This window comes from Schistocerca cancellata, chromosome 3, assembly GCF_023864275.1.
Source record: "Schistocerca cancellata isolate TAMUIC-IGC-003103 chromosome 3, iqSchCanc2.1, whole genome shotgun sequence".
Lineage (NCBI taxonomy): Eukaryota > Metazoa > Arthropoda > Insecta > Orthoptera > Acrididae > Schistocerca > Schistocerca cancellata.
Window position 1 is genome coordinate 73,260,520 of NC_064628.1, and position 11,684 is coordinate 73,272,203.

Here is an 11,684-nt window from a genome sequence, read left to right on the forward strand (position 1 = left end):
CGCCATCAGAACAAAATGCATTCTATCATTGACCATTAAAGGGGAATGTGGGATCGTCCAGTCTTGGCTGGCACGGTTCATTGAGGTTCCACCTTTGAGGCGGGTCGGTGAGAATACTCTGTAAATAGTTCGCGAAAGTGGCCCGATAGAGTCGATGTGGTGATGTACTTGGAAGCGTGTCCAAAAGTGCGCCGGATCGACACCATCCGGGCTACACAAGCACGACTTACGCCACGTCCTCACAGCTTTACTTCTGCCAGTATCTCGTCTCCTACCTTCCAAACTTTACAGAAACTCTCCTGTAGCACATTCCCCAGGCTGTGACATAGCCATGTCTCCGCAATACCCTTTCTTCAGCAAGTTCTGCAAGGTTCTCAGAATAGCTTCTGTAAAGTTTGGAAGCTAGGAGACGGGGTACTGGCAGAAGTAAAGCTGTGAGGACAGGTCGTGAGTCGTGGTTGGGTAGCTCAGTTCGTAGAGCACTTGCCCGCGGAAGGCAAAGGTTCCGAGTTCGAGTCTCGATCCGGCACACAGTTTTAATCTTCCAGGAAGTTTCAAAAGAGAGAATATTTTATACCTTAATAATGGTTGTCGCTAGAGAATAATGACGTTAGTTAGTGAGTCACATAGTCTCTGTTGACTATTATTCATTAGGTCTCGTTTACTTTGATGAAGTAAGAAACATTACATAGTAGATATATCAGCAGTAATTGTGGTATGACGTGGTTTTCTTCCGACGTTAACGAAAATAAATGAAGAAGATGGGGGTTTAACTACTTACTTTGTTAGCTATTATAGGGTTCCATATAAAGAATGTTTCCAGATTGGAGCACTGCTGAATGTAGTATCGAGCTACAATCATGCCCCTGTATGAGGGTAACATCATTGCAGGCGCCGTGAAGGTAAATATCTGCTGGAACTTGGGTTAGTAAACCGACGATCCCTGTAACATGGAAGCTCCGTGTGGCAAGGCAGAAGCAGAAGCTGTTGCACTGCCGAGTATTGCATCAGACAGACTGAAGAGGGGATGCCGGACGAGGAGGTTACCGCCTCGGTAGAGGGCACCGCCCATCGCCGAAGACCACGCGGTCTCGTAGCGGTCCGAGGCGGCAGGATGTGGCGGGGAAGACGAGGCCGGCCCGCGCTATATAAGCCGCTGGCCAGCCACACACTGGGCAGGAACAGTTCAGTCCGAAGCAGCAGCCGCAGACGACATGAAGGTCCTGGTGAGTAGCCGACAGCGAGCTACGCACGTGTTCGTGACACCTGTCAGAGATTCGATCATATGGAGTATCTTCGCAAGTACGTGACTGGCTTGAGGAATAGTCGACATCGTGTATGCCCCTAGGCAGTGTACACCTCCTCCTCCGTCACAACAGGCCTCGGAAGACCCAACGGTACCGGTCGACCGCCGTGTCATTCTGTCTACCCGTTCCCAAGGCAGTGAACAGGAACCTCTAATGTTTCCAAAATTATAAACAGCTTATCAAATAGGATCAGCAGCACGATAAGATTGTTTGACAAGGATGTTGTTGAATACAGGGAAGTAGCGTAGTTGGACGGTGATAAGGAATTGTAGAACGATTTGGAAAAAAAATTTCCACTATGAGTAATGAATGGTAGCTGTCTTTGAACGTAATATAACACCTATAACAAAGAGGTATTATCTGATAACAGGATGAATATCTCGAGCACGTCAGATCTTATGAGTACTTTAGAGTATCACTAAATGGGACGAACATGTGTTACGGAAAATGAATGAAGTACTTAGGTTTGTCGGGGAAATAATCACTCCGTCTGTAAAGGAAAGCATACATACGACGCTAAAGTGACCAGTTCTAGAGTACTGTTCCAGTGTCTGAAACCCTTACCAAATAGACTTGACACCGCACTCATTCGGAAACATTCTGCAAGGACCGTAAAAGGCCGGTATAGTTCATATGAAAGTGTAAAAGAAATGCTTGGAGAACCTGAATAAGAATTCTTGGAGGAAGTCGACGTCGCTCACATGAAACTCTCTTGGGTAAATTTAGAGATTCCGTTTTAGGAACAGACTACACGACCATCATGGTGCCGCCAAAGTATGAGAATAAGATAAGAGATATTAGGGTGCGCAGGGAGACACACAAACCGGTGTTATTCGCTCGCTCAGTACGTAGGTGAACAAGGAAGGGAGGCAATAAAGGTAATATGTGCTCCTCGTCATGCACTTCACAGTGGGTTTCGGAGTAGACACATGGATGTAGATATAGAGAACAGCGGAAGTACCCTCTCCATTGATGAGACAAACAGATTACATTCCGAAATACTAGTGTCTAATTAGCTCTGCGTAACGTACAGCGCTGCTACTAAATTGTTAACTGGAATAACAGGTTCTTTTGTATCACAATGGACAGACAATAGTACGTAATAGACGTGATTTTAGTCTCACAAGAAATTTTATTAGGCTTGAACATTCCATTACCATTAGGAAGACATAATGTGTTAATAACAACAATGTTTCATTTTTATTTTCAGCCATAATGGCTACGTTTGTGAACCGCGACTTTGTGGGATAATTATTTATTTGTAATTTCTGCTTCCAGTCACTGTTTTGGCTGGTAGCAGAAATTACAAATAAATAATGTTTCATTTTTTGTCTTACTCGAGTCCTATGAATTCATATTGATGCAAACAGTTTCAATAATTACGGCACAATGTAGAGTAGTTCAACGTTTCAGATCCATGTTTCTATCACCATGACGATGATCTGTGTTCCAAGTTGTTGCAGAAGAATTGTGCAGTGATACTATACAGGAGTAATCATAACGGTGTACTACATCTACATACATACTCCGCAATCGACCGTACGGTGCGTGGCGGGGGTACCTCGTACCACAACTAGCATCTTCTCTCCCTGTTCCACTCCCAAACAGAACGAGGGAAAAATGACTGCCTATATGCCTCTGTACGAGCCCTAATCTCTCTTATCTTTGTGGTCTTTCCGCGAAATGTAAGTTGGCGGCAGTAAAATTGTACTGCAGTCAGCCTCAAATGCTGCTTCTCTAAATTTCCTCAGTAGCGATTCACGAAAAGAACGCCTCCTTCCTTCCAGAGACTCCCACCCGAGTTCCTGAAGCATTTCCGTAACACTGGCGTGATGATCAAACCTACCAGTAACAAATCTAGCAGCCAGTCTCTGAATTGCTTCTATGTCCTCCCTCAATCCGACCTGATAGGGATCCCAAACGCTCGAGCAGTACTCAAGAATAGGTCGTATTAGTGTTTCATAAGCGGTCTCCTATACAGATGAACCACATCTTCCCAAAATTACTAACACTGTATAACTGTCCACAGCTCGTGGTCTTGCGGTAGCGTTCTCGCTTCCCGCGCACGGGGTCCTGGGTTCGATTCACGGCGGGTGTCTTTCATCATCATTTCATCCTCATTCACTCGCAAGTCGCCGTAGTGGCGTTAAAGAACTTGTGGAGCGGCGACCGAACTGCCCCGGGAGGGGTCTCCCGGCCACCAATGCCATACGCTCATTATTATTACTGTATAACTATCAGTTTCGAAGGATACTGTCCTGAACGTATCACGCGAGTCACACGCTGTATAAATAAGTATTTCTGTCACATTAAAGATCACAAGTATAGGTGGAAGGCCCTATTAGGTGCAGAAAGGTAGATCTGAAGTTGTGCGATTAAAAATGTATATGGTTACATCGTGTAGTTTGCTTGCCCATAAATCTAAGGAACAGATGACACATAGGACATTTTAAATCTCTGAGTAGACGAAAATTTACAAAACTGATGAAACGTTTTAAATATTTTATTACTCAAGAGGGCGGTTTTCTTCAATACTCTAGGGATTCAGAGTGTTTGTTTCCTTATAGAGCATCCTAGTTCGAGGCATGGTATTGTCAGGCAGTTTTAATTAATGAAAAGTCTAGAAGAAAGTTTCTGAACCGATAAACACAGCAATACAATAAGTACCTGGCTTCTAGAGAGTTCGACCATGTCTGATGCACACGCTGCCTGCAGGTGATCCTGAGCTCCGTGCTGGCTGTGGCCCTGGCCAAGCCCGGCTACCTGGGTCTGGGGGTTCCCGCCGCCGTCCCGGTGCCGGCCGACGCCCCCGACGTGGCCGTGGCTAAGGCGGCGCACCTGGCCACGCAGGCGGCGGAGGCGGCGCGCAACACGCTGGGCGTGCCCGTGGCCTCCGTCGTGCCCGCCGACGAGCCCCACGTGGCCGTCGCCAAGGCGGCGCACCTCAACATCCAGGCCGCCGAGGCCGCCCGCAACACCCTGGGCGTGCCCGCCATCGCCGCAGCTCCCATCTACGCCGGCGCCCCCGTCATCGCCGCCGCTCGCTACGCCGTGGCCGCCCCCGTCATCGCTGGACCCGCCAACATCGTCATCGGACCTGGCGGTGTTCCCCTGGACACTCCTGAGGTATGTACTTCTACACCATTTCCTTTACCCCCTTCTGAACAGTATACACACCATGTAGTGAGATGACGTTGCTGACAAGGCGTTCTCCCTTTACAGGTGGCCAGCGCCAAGGCTGCCCACGCCGCCGCCCACGTTCAGTCCGCAGCCCTGGCCGCCGCCACCCCCGCAGACCCCGTGTCTGGGCTGCCCCTGGCCGCCGTCTACGCTGCCGGCATCCCCGCCATCCACCACGCTGGCGCCATCGCCCATTTCCAGTACAAAGCTGCCCTGCTTGGCTGAAGGACCTGATCTGCGACTGTCTCAATCTATCAGTCGAACCCAGATGTTGTACAAATTATTTTTGCAATAAACTGAGTTCCAAAATCACAAGTACTTTATTTTTATTCTTTACCTCTCCACCGATTTTAGTAGCAATACTAGCAGTGACTAGTCTGGATAACATGAATGTGACTCCAGAAATATTAGGAACCGAAAAAGATTTTTCTAATGTGTCAATCTTTTTGTCATCTCCACAACAGGTCTGCCTCATGCTCACAACGAATTCTATGCATTTGTTAGCTCTCAATAGCTGGCGTGCAATTGCACCATATTATCATCATTGGCAAGAAACTGGTCTTTTTTAACATCATCATAGGTACTGTTTTATTTGTTTATTCCATATTCAGTTCCCATTCTTGCATCAACTCACAGAAGATGTTCAAGATGAGTCTTCCTGTCCCTGATACCCTGGAGATAATCTTGTACTATCTTTGTAGGCGAAGGCACTTCTAAGCAATGCGGCATGCCCTCGCAGTTATCGAACCAGAAACACTAGAAAAGTACGGCACAGTCCTATGCCCAGTGTATTAAGATGATGCAGCAAAGCACCCAAATGGATTTTCGAGAGACTGGCAATGTGTGTGCTGGCCGTTGTGGCCGAGCGGTTCTAGGCGCTTCAGTCTGGAACCGCGCTGCTGCTACGGTCGCAGGTTCGACTCCTGCCGCAGGCATGGATGTGTGTGATGTCCTGAGGTTAGTTAGGTTTAAGTAATTCTAAGTCTAGGGAACTGATGACCTCAGATGTTCCCATACTGCTCAGGGCCATTTGGACCATTTGACAATGGGTGTACAAGCTTACACATTTATATTGGAGCGTTAAACAGTTTTGCTGAGACTGCAGATTAAACCAATGAGGTCTTCAGATGTAAACAATAATCATTTACAAGTGAGAGGGATAAATAAAGACTCTACCCAGTCACCGAACCATCGACCATAAATCTAGGAAACTGTACACTGCATAGTACAACGGTCTTGTTCAATAGAAACTAGCTTTGCATGCTGATCTTGATAGGTTATTCAGTTCCAATTGCTGCTGTGTCATCATATGCCAGTGGCATCAATCACATGTAGTGTATAGGGGGTTGGGGTCAACACATAACTCTCCAGCTCGCTATCATCTTACTGTACCTTGGAGTCACAACTTCTCAAGTCATGCCTCAAGTGTCTCAGAAGGCTGAGTGAATCCCGTTTCTGTTCTCGCACCAGGAACGTCAGTAGCATTACAGACAATTGAAACCGGTACCTCGCCATTGCAGTCAGGTGTTCTGCACACACACAGCTATGCAAGTGGACTCTATAGATGGTAATTCCTTATTTTTGTGATGGGAATCAATACAGTGCAGAATCATCCCACTAGTCTCATTGTCTGTGTCGATGAACTTGTCTTTTAGGTAGTAAATATGAGGAAGTTTTACATTACAGATCCAGTCTAATGGACTAATGGCTCGTATTCAGAACGTCCTGCGTCATAGGTTCGAGCCCAGCCATTGTTTAAAACTTTGAATAAAAATCTTTAGCAATAGCAGCTGAAGACTCCCGTTATAGGGAGTCACCCTCTTTCTGACAACGGCCTAGTCAAACAGGGCAGAGGAGTAGACACAGGTTCGAGAAAACTCTTGGCTTTGGAGTGGGAAGTTGCTCCTAAAAGGAAGAAGAAACAGCAATGATAAATAGGATGAGGATGCAGAAGTAAATGAAAACCACTGCATTTAAGACGCAATGTGTGTCCTCAAAGCATGTCGCTTGTAAATAAAAAAGTGCGTGATGATCACTCCATTGGCGGTGGTGGTGGTGGTTAGTGTTTAACGTCCCATCGACAACGAGGTCATTAGAGACGGAGCGCAAGCTCGGGTTAGGGAAGGATTGGGAAGGAAATCGGCCGTGCCCTTTCAAAGGAACCATCCCGGTATTTGCCTGAAACGATTTAGGGAAATCACGGAAAACCTAAATCAGGATGGCCGGAGACGGGATTGAACCGTCGTCCTCCCGAAGGCGAGTCCCGTGTGCTAACCACTGCGCCACCTCGCTCGGTACTCCATTGGCAACAACCCCCAGTAGGCACTCGTTCAGAACTCTGAGATGGGACTGCCAATACGGAGGTAACTATAAGAAAAAGATAGAATAGCCATGAAAAAGATAAGTCTGAGCCAGGAATGTCAAAAACTTGAACGAAGTAGTGAAACTACAAAATCTGGAAAAGAAAATGCAAAGACTCAGTCTAGATATAGCTGAGGTCAGTGAAGTGAAATGGAGAGAAGATAAAGAGTTATGGTCAGATGATTATTGTACAATACCAACAGAAGTAGAAAATGGTGAAAGGAGTAGGATACATAACGAGTTGAAAGGTGAACCTGACAGTGAGTTACTGAAAATACACTCCTGGAAAATGAAATAAGAACACCGTGAATTCATTGTCCCAGGAAGGGGAAACTTTATTGACACACTCCTGGGGTCAGATACATCACATGATCACACTGACAGAACCACAGGGACATAGACACAGGCAACAGAGCATGCACAATGTCGGCACTAGTACAGTGTATATCCACCTTTCGCAGCAATGCAGGCTGCTATTCTCCCATGGAGACGATCGTAGAGATGCTGGATGTAGTCCTGAGGAACGGCTTGCCATGCCATTTCCACCTGGCGCCTCAGTTGGACCAGCGTTCGTGCTGGACGTGCAGACCGCGTGAGACGACGCTTCATCCAGTCCCAAACATGCTCAATGGGGGACAGATCCGGAGATCTTGCTGGCCAGGGTAGTTGACTTACACCTTCTAGAGCACGTTGGGTGGCACGGGATACATGCGGACGTGCATTGTCCTGTTGGAACAGCAAGTTCCCTTGCCGGTCTAGGAATGGTAGAACGATGGGTTCGATGACGGTTTGGATGTACCGTGCACTATTCAGTGTCCCCTCGACGATCACCAGTGGTGTACGGCCAATGTAGGAGATCGCTCCCCACACCATGATGCCGGGTGTTGGCCCTGTGTGCCTCGGTCGTATGCAGTCCTGATTGTGGCGCTCACCTGCACGGCGCCAAACACGCATACGACCATCATTGGCACGAAGGCAGAAGCGACTCTCATCGCTGAAGACGACACGTCTCCATTCGTCCCTCCATTCACGCCTGTCGCGACACCACTGGAGGCGGGCAGCACGATGTTGGGGCGTGAGCAGAAGACGGCCTAACGGTGTGCGGGACCGTAGCCCAGCTCCATGGAGACGGTTGCGAATGGTCCTCGCCGATACCCCAGGAGCAACAGTGTCCCTAATTTGCTGGGAAGTGGCGGTGCGGTCCCCTACGGCACTGCGTAGGATCCTACGGTCTTGTCGTGCATCCGTGCGTCGCTGCGGTTCGGTCCCAGGTCGACGGGCACGTGCACCTTCCGCCGACCACTGGCGACAACATCGATGTACTGTGGAGACCTCACGCCCCACGTGTTGAGCAATTCGGCGCTACGTCCACCCGGCCTCCCGCATGCCCACTATACGCCCTCGCTCAAAGTCCGTCAACTGCACATACGGTTCACGTCCACGCTGTCGCGGCATGCTACCAGTGTTAAAGACTGCGATGGAGCTCCGTATGCCACGGCAAACTGGCTGACACTGACGGAGGCGGTGCACAAATGCTGCGCAGCTAGCGGCATTCGACGGCCAACACCGCGGTTCCTGTTGTGTCCGCTGTGCCGTGCGTGTGATCATTGCTTGTACAGCCCTCTCGCAGTGTCCGGAGCAAGTATGGTGGGTCTGACACACCGGTGTCAATGTGTTCTTTTTTCCATTTCCAGGAGTGTAGTTCAGTACCAGGACTTTTATCATCGGAAACGACAGAACAACGCCAATAACAGTAGTTCAGATGTACACATCAACGTATCATGCAGAAGATAAAGAGACAGAGAAACCATATGAGAGTATTGAACGGATAATTCAATACATAAAAGAAGATGATAATCTAATAATTGCGGGCAATAGGCACGCGGTAGTAGGGGAAAAATCAGAAGAAAGTGATATGGACGAATCTGGACTCAGTAATAGGAATGAGAGAACAGAAAGGCAAATTGAGTTCAGCAACAAATTTCAGCAAACAATAGCGAATACATTGTACAAAAATCACAAGAAGAGGATGGTAAAGATTTGCAGGTACAGGACGCTTTCAGCTGGGTATTATGATGGTAAGACAGAGATTCTGAAATCAGATATTGGTTTTTAATGTGTTCCCAGGAGCAAGTATAGACGCAGACCTCAATTCAGAATGAATAAATGTAGGCTAAAGCTCAAGAGGGTCGCGCAGAAGAACCATTGTGGAAAGATTTGAGACATTGTAGTACGGAGGAATGATGAAACAATAGATACTGCGATAAAGCATACTACTGTTGGTAGTTCAGTTAATGAGGAATCGACATCTACAAAAAGAGCGATCACAGAAGCTGGACATACAAAGATACGCACAAGGGACATAACTGCAGAGAAACCCAGGGTACTTTAACTGATCGACGAAAAAAAATTACATAAATATTCAGGGAAATGCTGGAATACGGAAATGTGAGTCACTTATGAATAAAACAAAGGGGAAGTGCAGCGAAGCCAAGGAGAAATAGGTGCAGGAAAAATGTGAAGAAATCGAAACAGAATTGGTCGTCTGAAAGACTGATTCAGCATGTAGGAAAATGAAATTAACTTTTGGTGAAATTAAAAGCAAGGTCGTCAACATTAAATGTGCAATGCGAATTCCACTGTTAAGCACAGAGGAGAGAACCATCTGCCAGGCACTTTATTGTGAATAGGAAAGTAATGACGTAGATGTAGATAACTGGTAAGAGTACATTGAGCGCCTTTGTGGGGGGAGGAATCGTCTGGGTAAGTGACCAAGGAAGCAATGGGATTCGATATGGAAAACAGAGGGGATTCACTATAAGCCTCAGAATGTAATTAAGCTTTGTAAAACTAATTAAGCTTTGGAAAACTTGCGATATGATAAGGCAGAAGGACCAGATAAGTATCTTTCAAATTTAAGTTGGTGTGTAAAATCTACGAATCTGGAGACACATGACGAGATTTTCTGAAAAATATAATCTACGCAGTCCTGAAGCAAGGGCATATTAGTGCGAAAACTAAAGCAAAATCATTTTATACATGCGAATGATGCATGTCCGAAAGAACAGACGCTATTGATTCGATCAGCAGCTGTGTGGAATACATAAAAAAATAAATATTCGGCATTAGATGCACTTGGGCATTGAGCGAAACCAACAGCGACAGATGAAAATTTGTGCTGTACGGGGGTCGAACCCGAATTTTCTGCTTTACGTGAGCAGTCGCCTTAACCACCTTTTTAAGGAATAGTGGACCGATGGGGCTCAGGGAACAAAGTGGGCAGGGGTCGAAACCCGAGGACCCTCTCACCACCACCCGGCCTGTGGAGCACAGGAAAGTGGGAGACACAGGAGTCAACAGAAGTAGAAGGCTTTGTTCTTGTTTATTTATCTGCATTTTGTTTTTGTAATATTCACTATCATTATGAAATTATGTGGAACATACATCAGCGACAGAGAAAAAAATATAAATGCTGGGTTAAGGAAAAGAAAAGGAAATGAAATAAAATCCGTGCAATCTACAACGCGCTCTCCCTTCTGCGCAGGTCGGAGGTACAATCGATCATATGCCGCTTAAACTCAGACACAGCCAAGGAGGGGAGGGGGAGGAAGGGTGGTGCCCCCAGCTCCACGCACCCCCCAACTTAGTGGAGGTCCAACGAAGACCCCTCAAAGATAGTTAGCAAATACTGTTAGGTAACGTGGCGTGTTGTCAAGAGCTGCATGGGATGTTCGTAAATAGATCCAGAAGCCGAGACAGGATTTAGGTCCCTCATGAAAGAGGTAACCTAAAGCCCACCCCTTGACCGACTAAGTGACCTGATATTTGGCGGAGGGAAAATGTTTGTCCTCCGGGCTTCTAGGCGGTTCGATCGTGTCTGGTGGCATTCCGAGATAGCAGGCAATAATTTGCTGCACGAAACGCCAGACATCTTGCGATGAGGTGCATGTCAGACGGTGGTCATCAGTGTCCAGTTGCTGGCAAAGGATACAGAGAGGGGAATCCGACAAACCAATGTTGCGCAGTCGCTGTTTCGTGGCATATTTCTTGTTGACTATGTGATACCACAGTGCCCGGACATATGCAGGAAGTTCGAATGGTAATTCGAAAATGCGTATCGTACGCACACCTAAGCCCGCGTGATCGACGGTTACCGCCCCCACATTGCCATGAGCATGACAGAAGTGGAGCCCCAATTTCGTCTCACGAAGGATGCGTTCGCTCGCCGCGTCTTTAATGATTAAACATAGACATGGAGAAGGTAAATATGGAACAGAGACTCCCGTCTTTCATGACCGCGACAGCTTCTTCACAGAACTGCACGCACACGTTTCCGGTTTAACGACTGCACCTCAGATGATCCGTTAAATACCTCTTTTAATAAGAAAGAAAATGTCTGGCACTATTTAGAACAGCAGATGACACAAAGCAGCCAACTTCTTCGCAATTTAGTAACTCTACGGGATCTAATCATCGATGAACGGCTTCAACTGGAGATGGCATAACTAAAGAAAGTTGCGGAGTCAGCAATTAAAGTACAATGGTTCCCAGCTTTGTGATAAAAACTGGAAGTGGAAATGTGGAACAACGATAAATCGTTCATTTTTATGGCTAACGCGAAAGGGACTGTGGACTTCTGGATTGAACAGACTTGTATTTAACCAAAAGTAGGGAGAGCGCGATTGTAATGACAAGATAGTGTGTGACTTCACTTGTCAGGAAATCACTCTTCCTGTAATAGCGCAAATTTTCAGAATGTATGTAATGAGCCAAAACGTTTTGACTCCCCGCTTCAAAGTGTCTTGACAACTGTGACTTAGCGAAGCATGGTTTTGA

At 46.9% G+C, this 11,684-nt stretch overlaps 1 protein-coding gene across 1 annotated transcript; it reads left to right on the forward strand.

Annotated features, from left to right (window-relative positions):
* The first annotated feature begins 1,118 nt into the window (after positions 1-1,118).
* LOC126177008 (cuticle protein 18.7-like) lies at positions 1,119-4,802 on the forward strand. Its single transcript, XM_049924225.1, has 3 exons — positions 1,119-1,226; positions 4,023-4,433; positions 4,530-4,802. Exons 1-3 carry the CDS (start codon positions 1,215-1,217, stop codon positions 4,710-4,712), a joined length of 606 nt encoding a protein of 201 aa, XP_049780182.1. The 5' UTR covers positions 1,119-1,214; the 3' UTR covers positions 4,713-4,802.
* Positions 4,803-11,684: the final 6,882 nt, after the last annotated feature.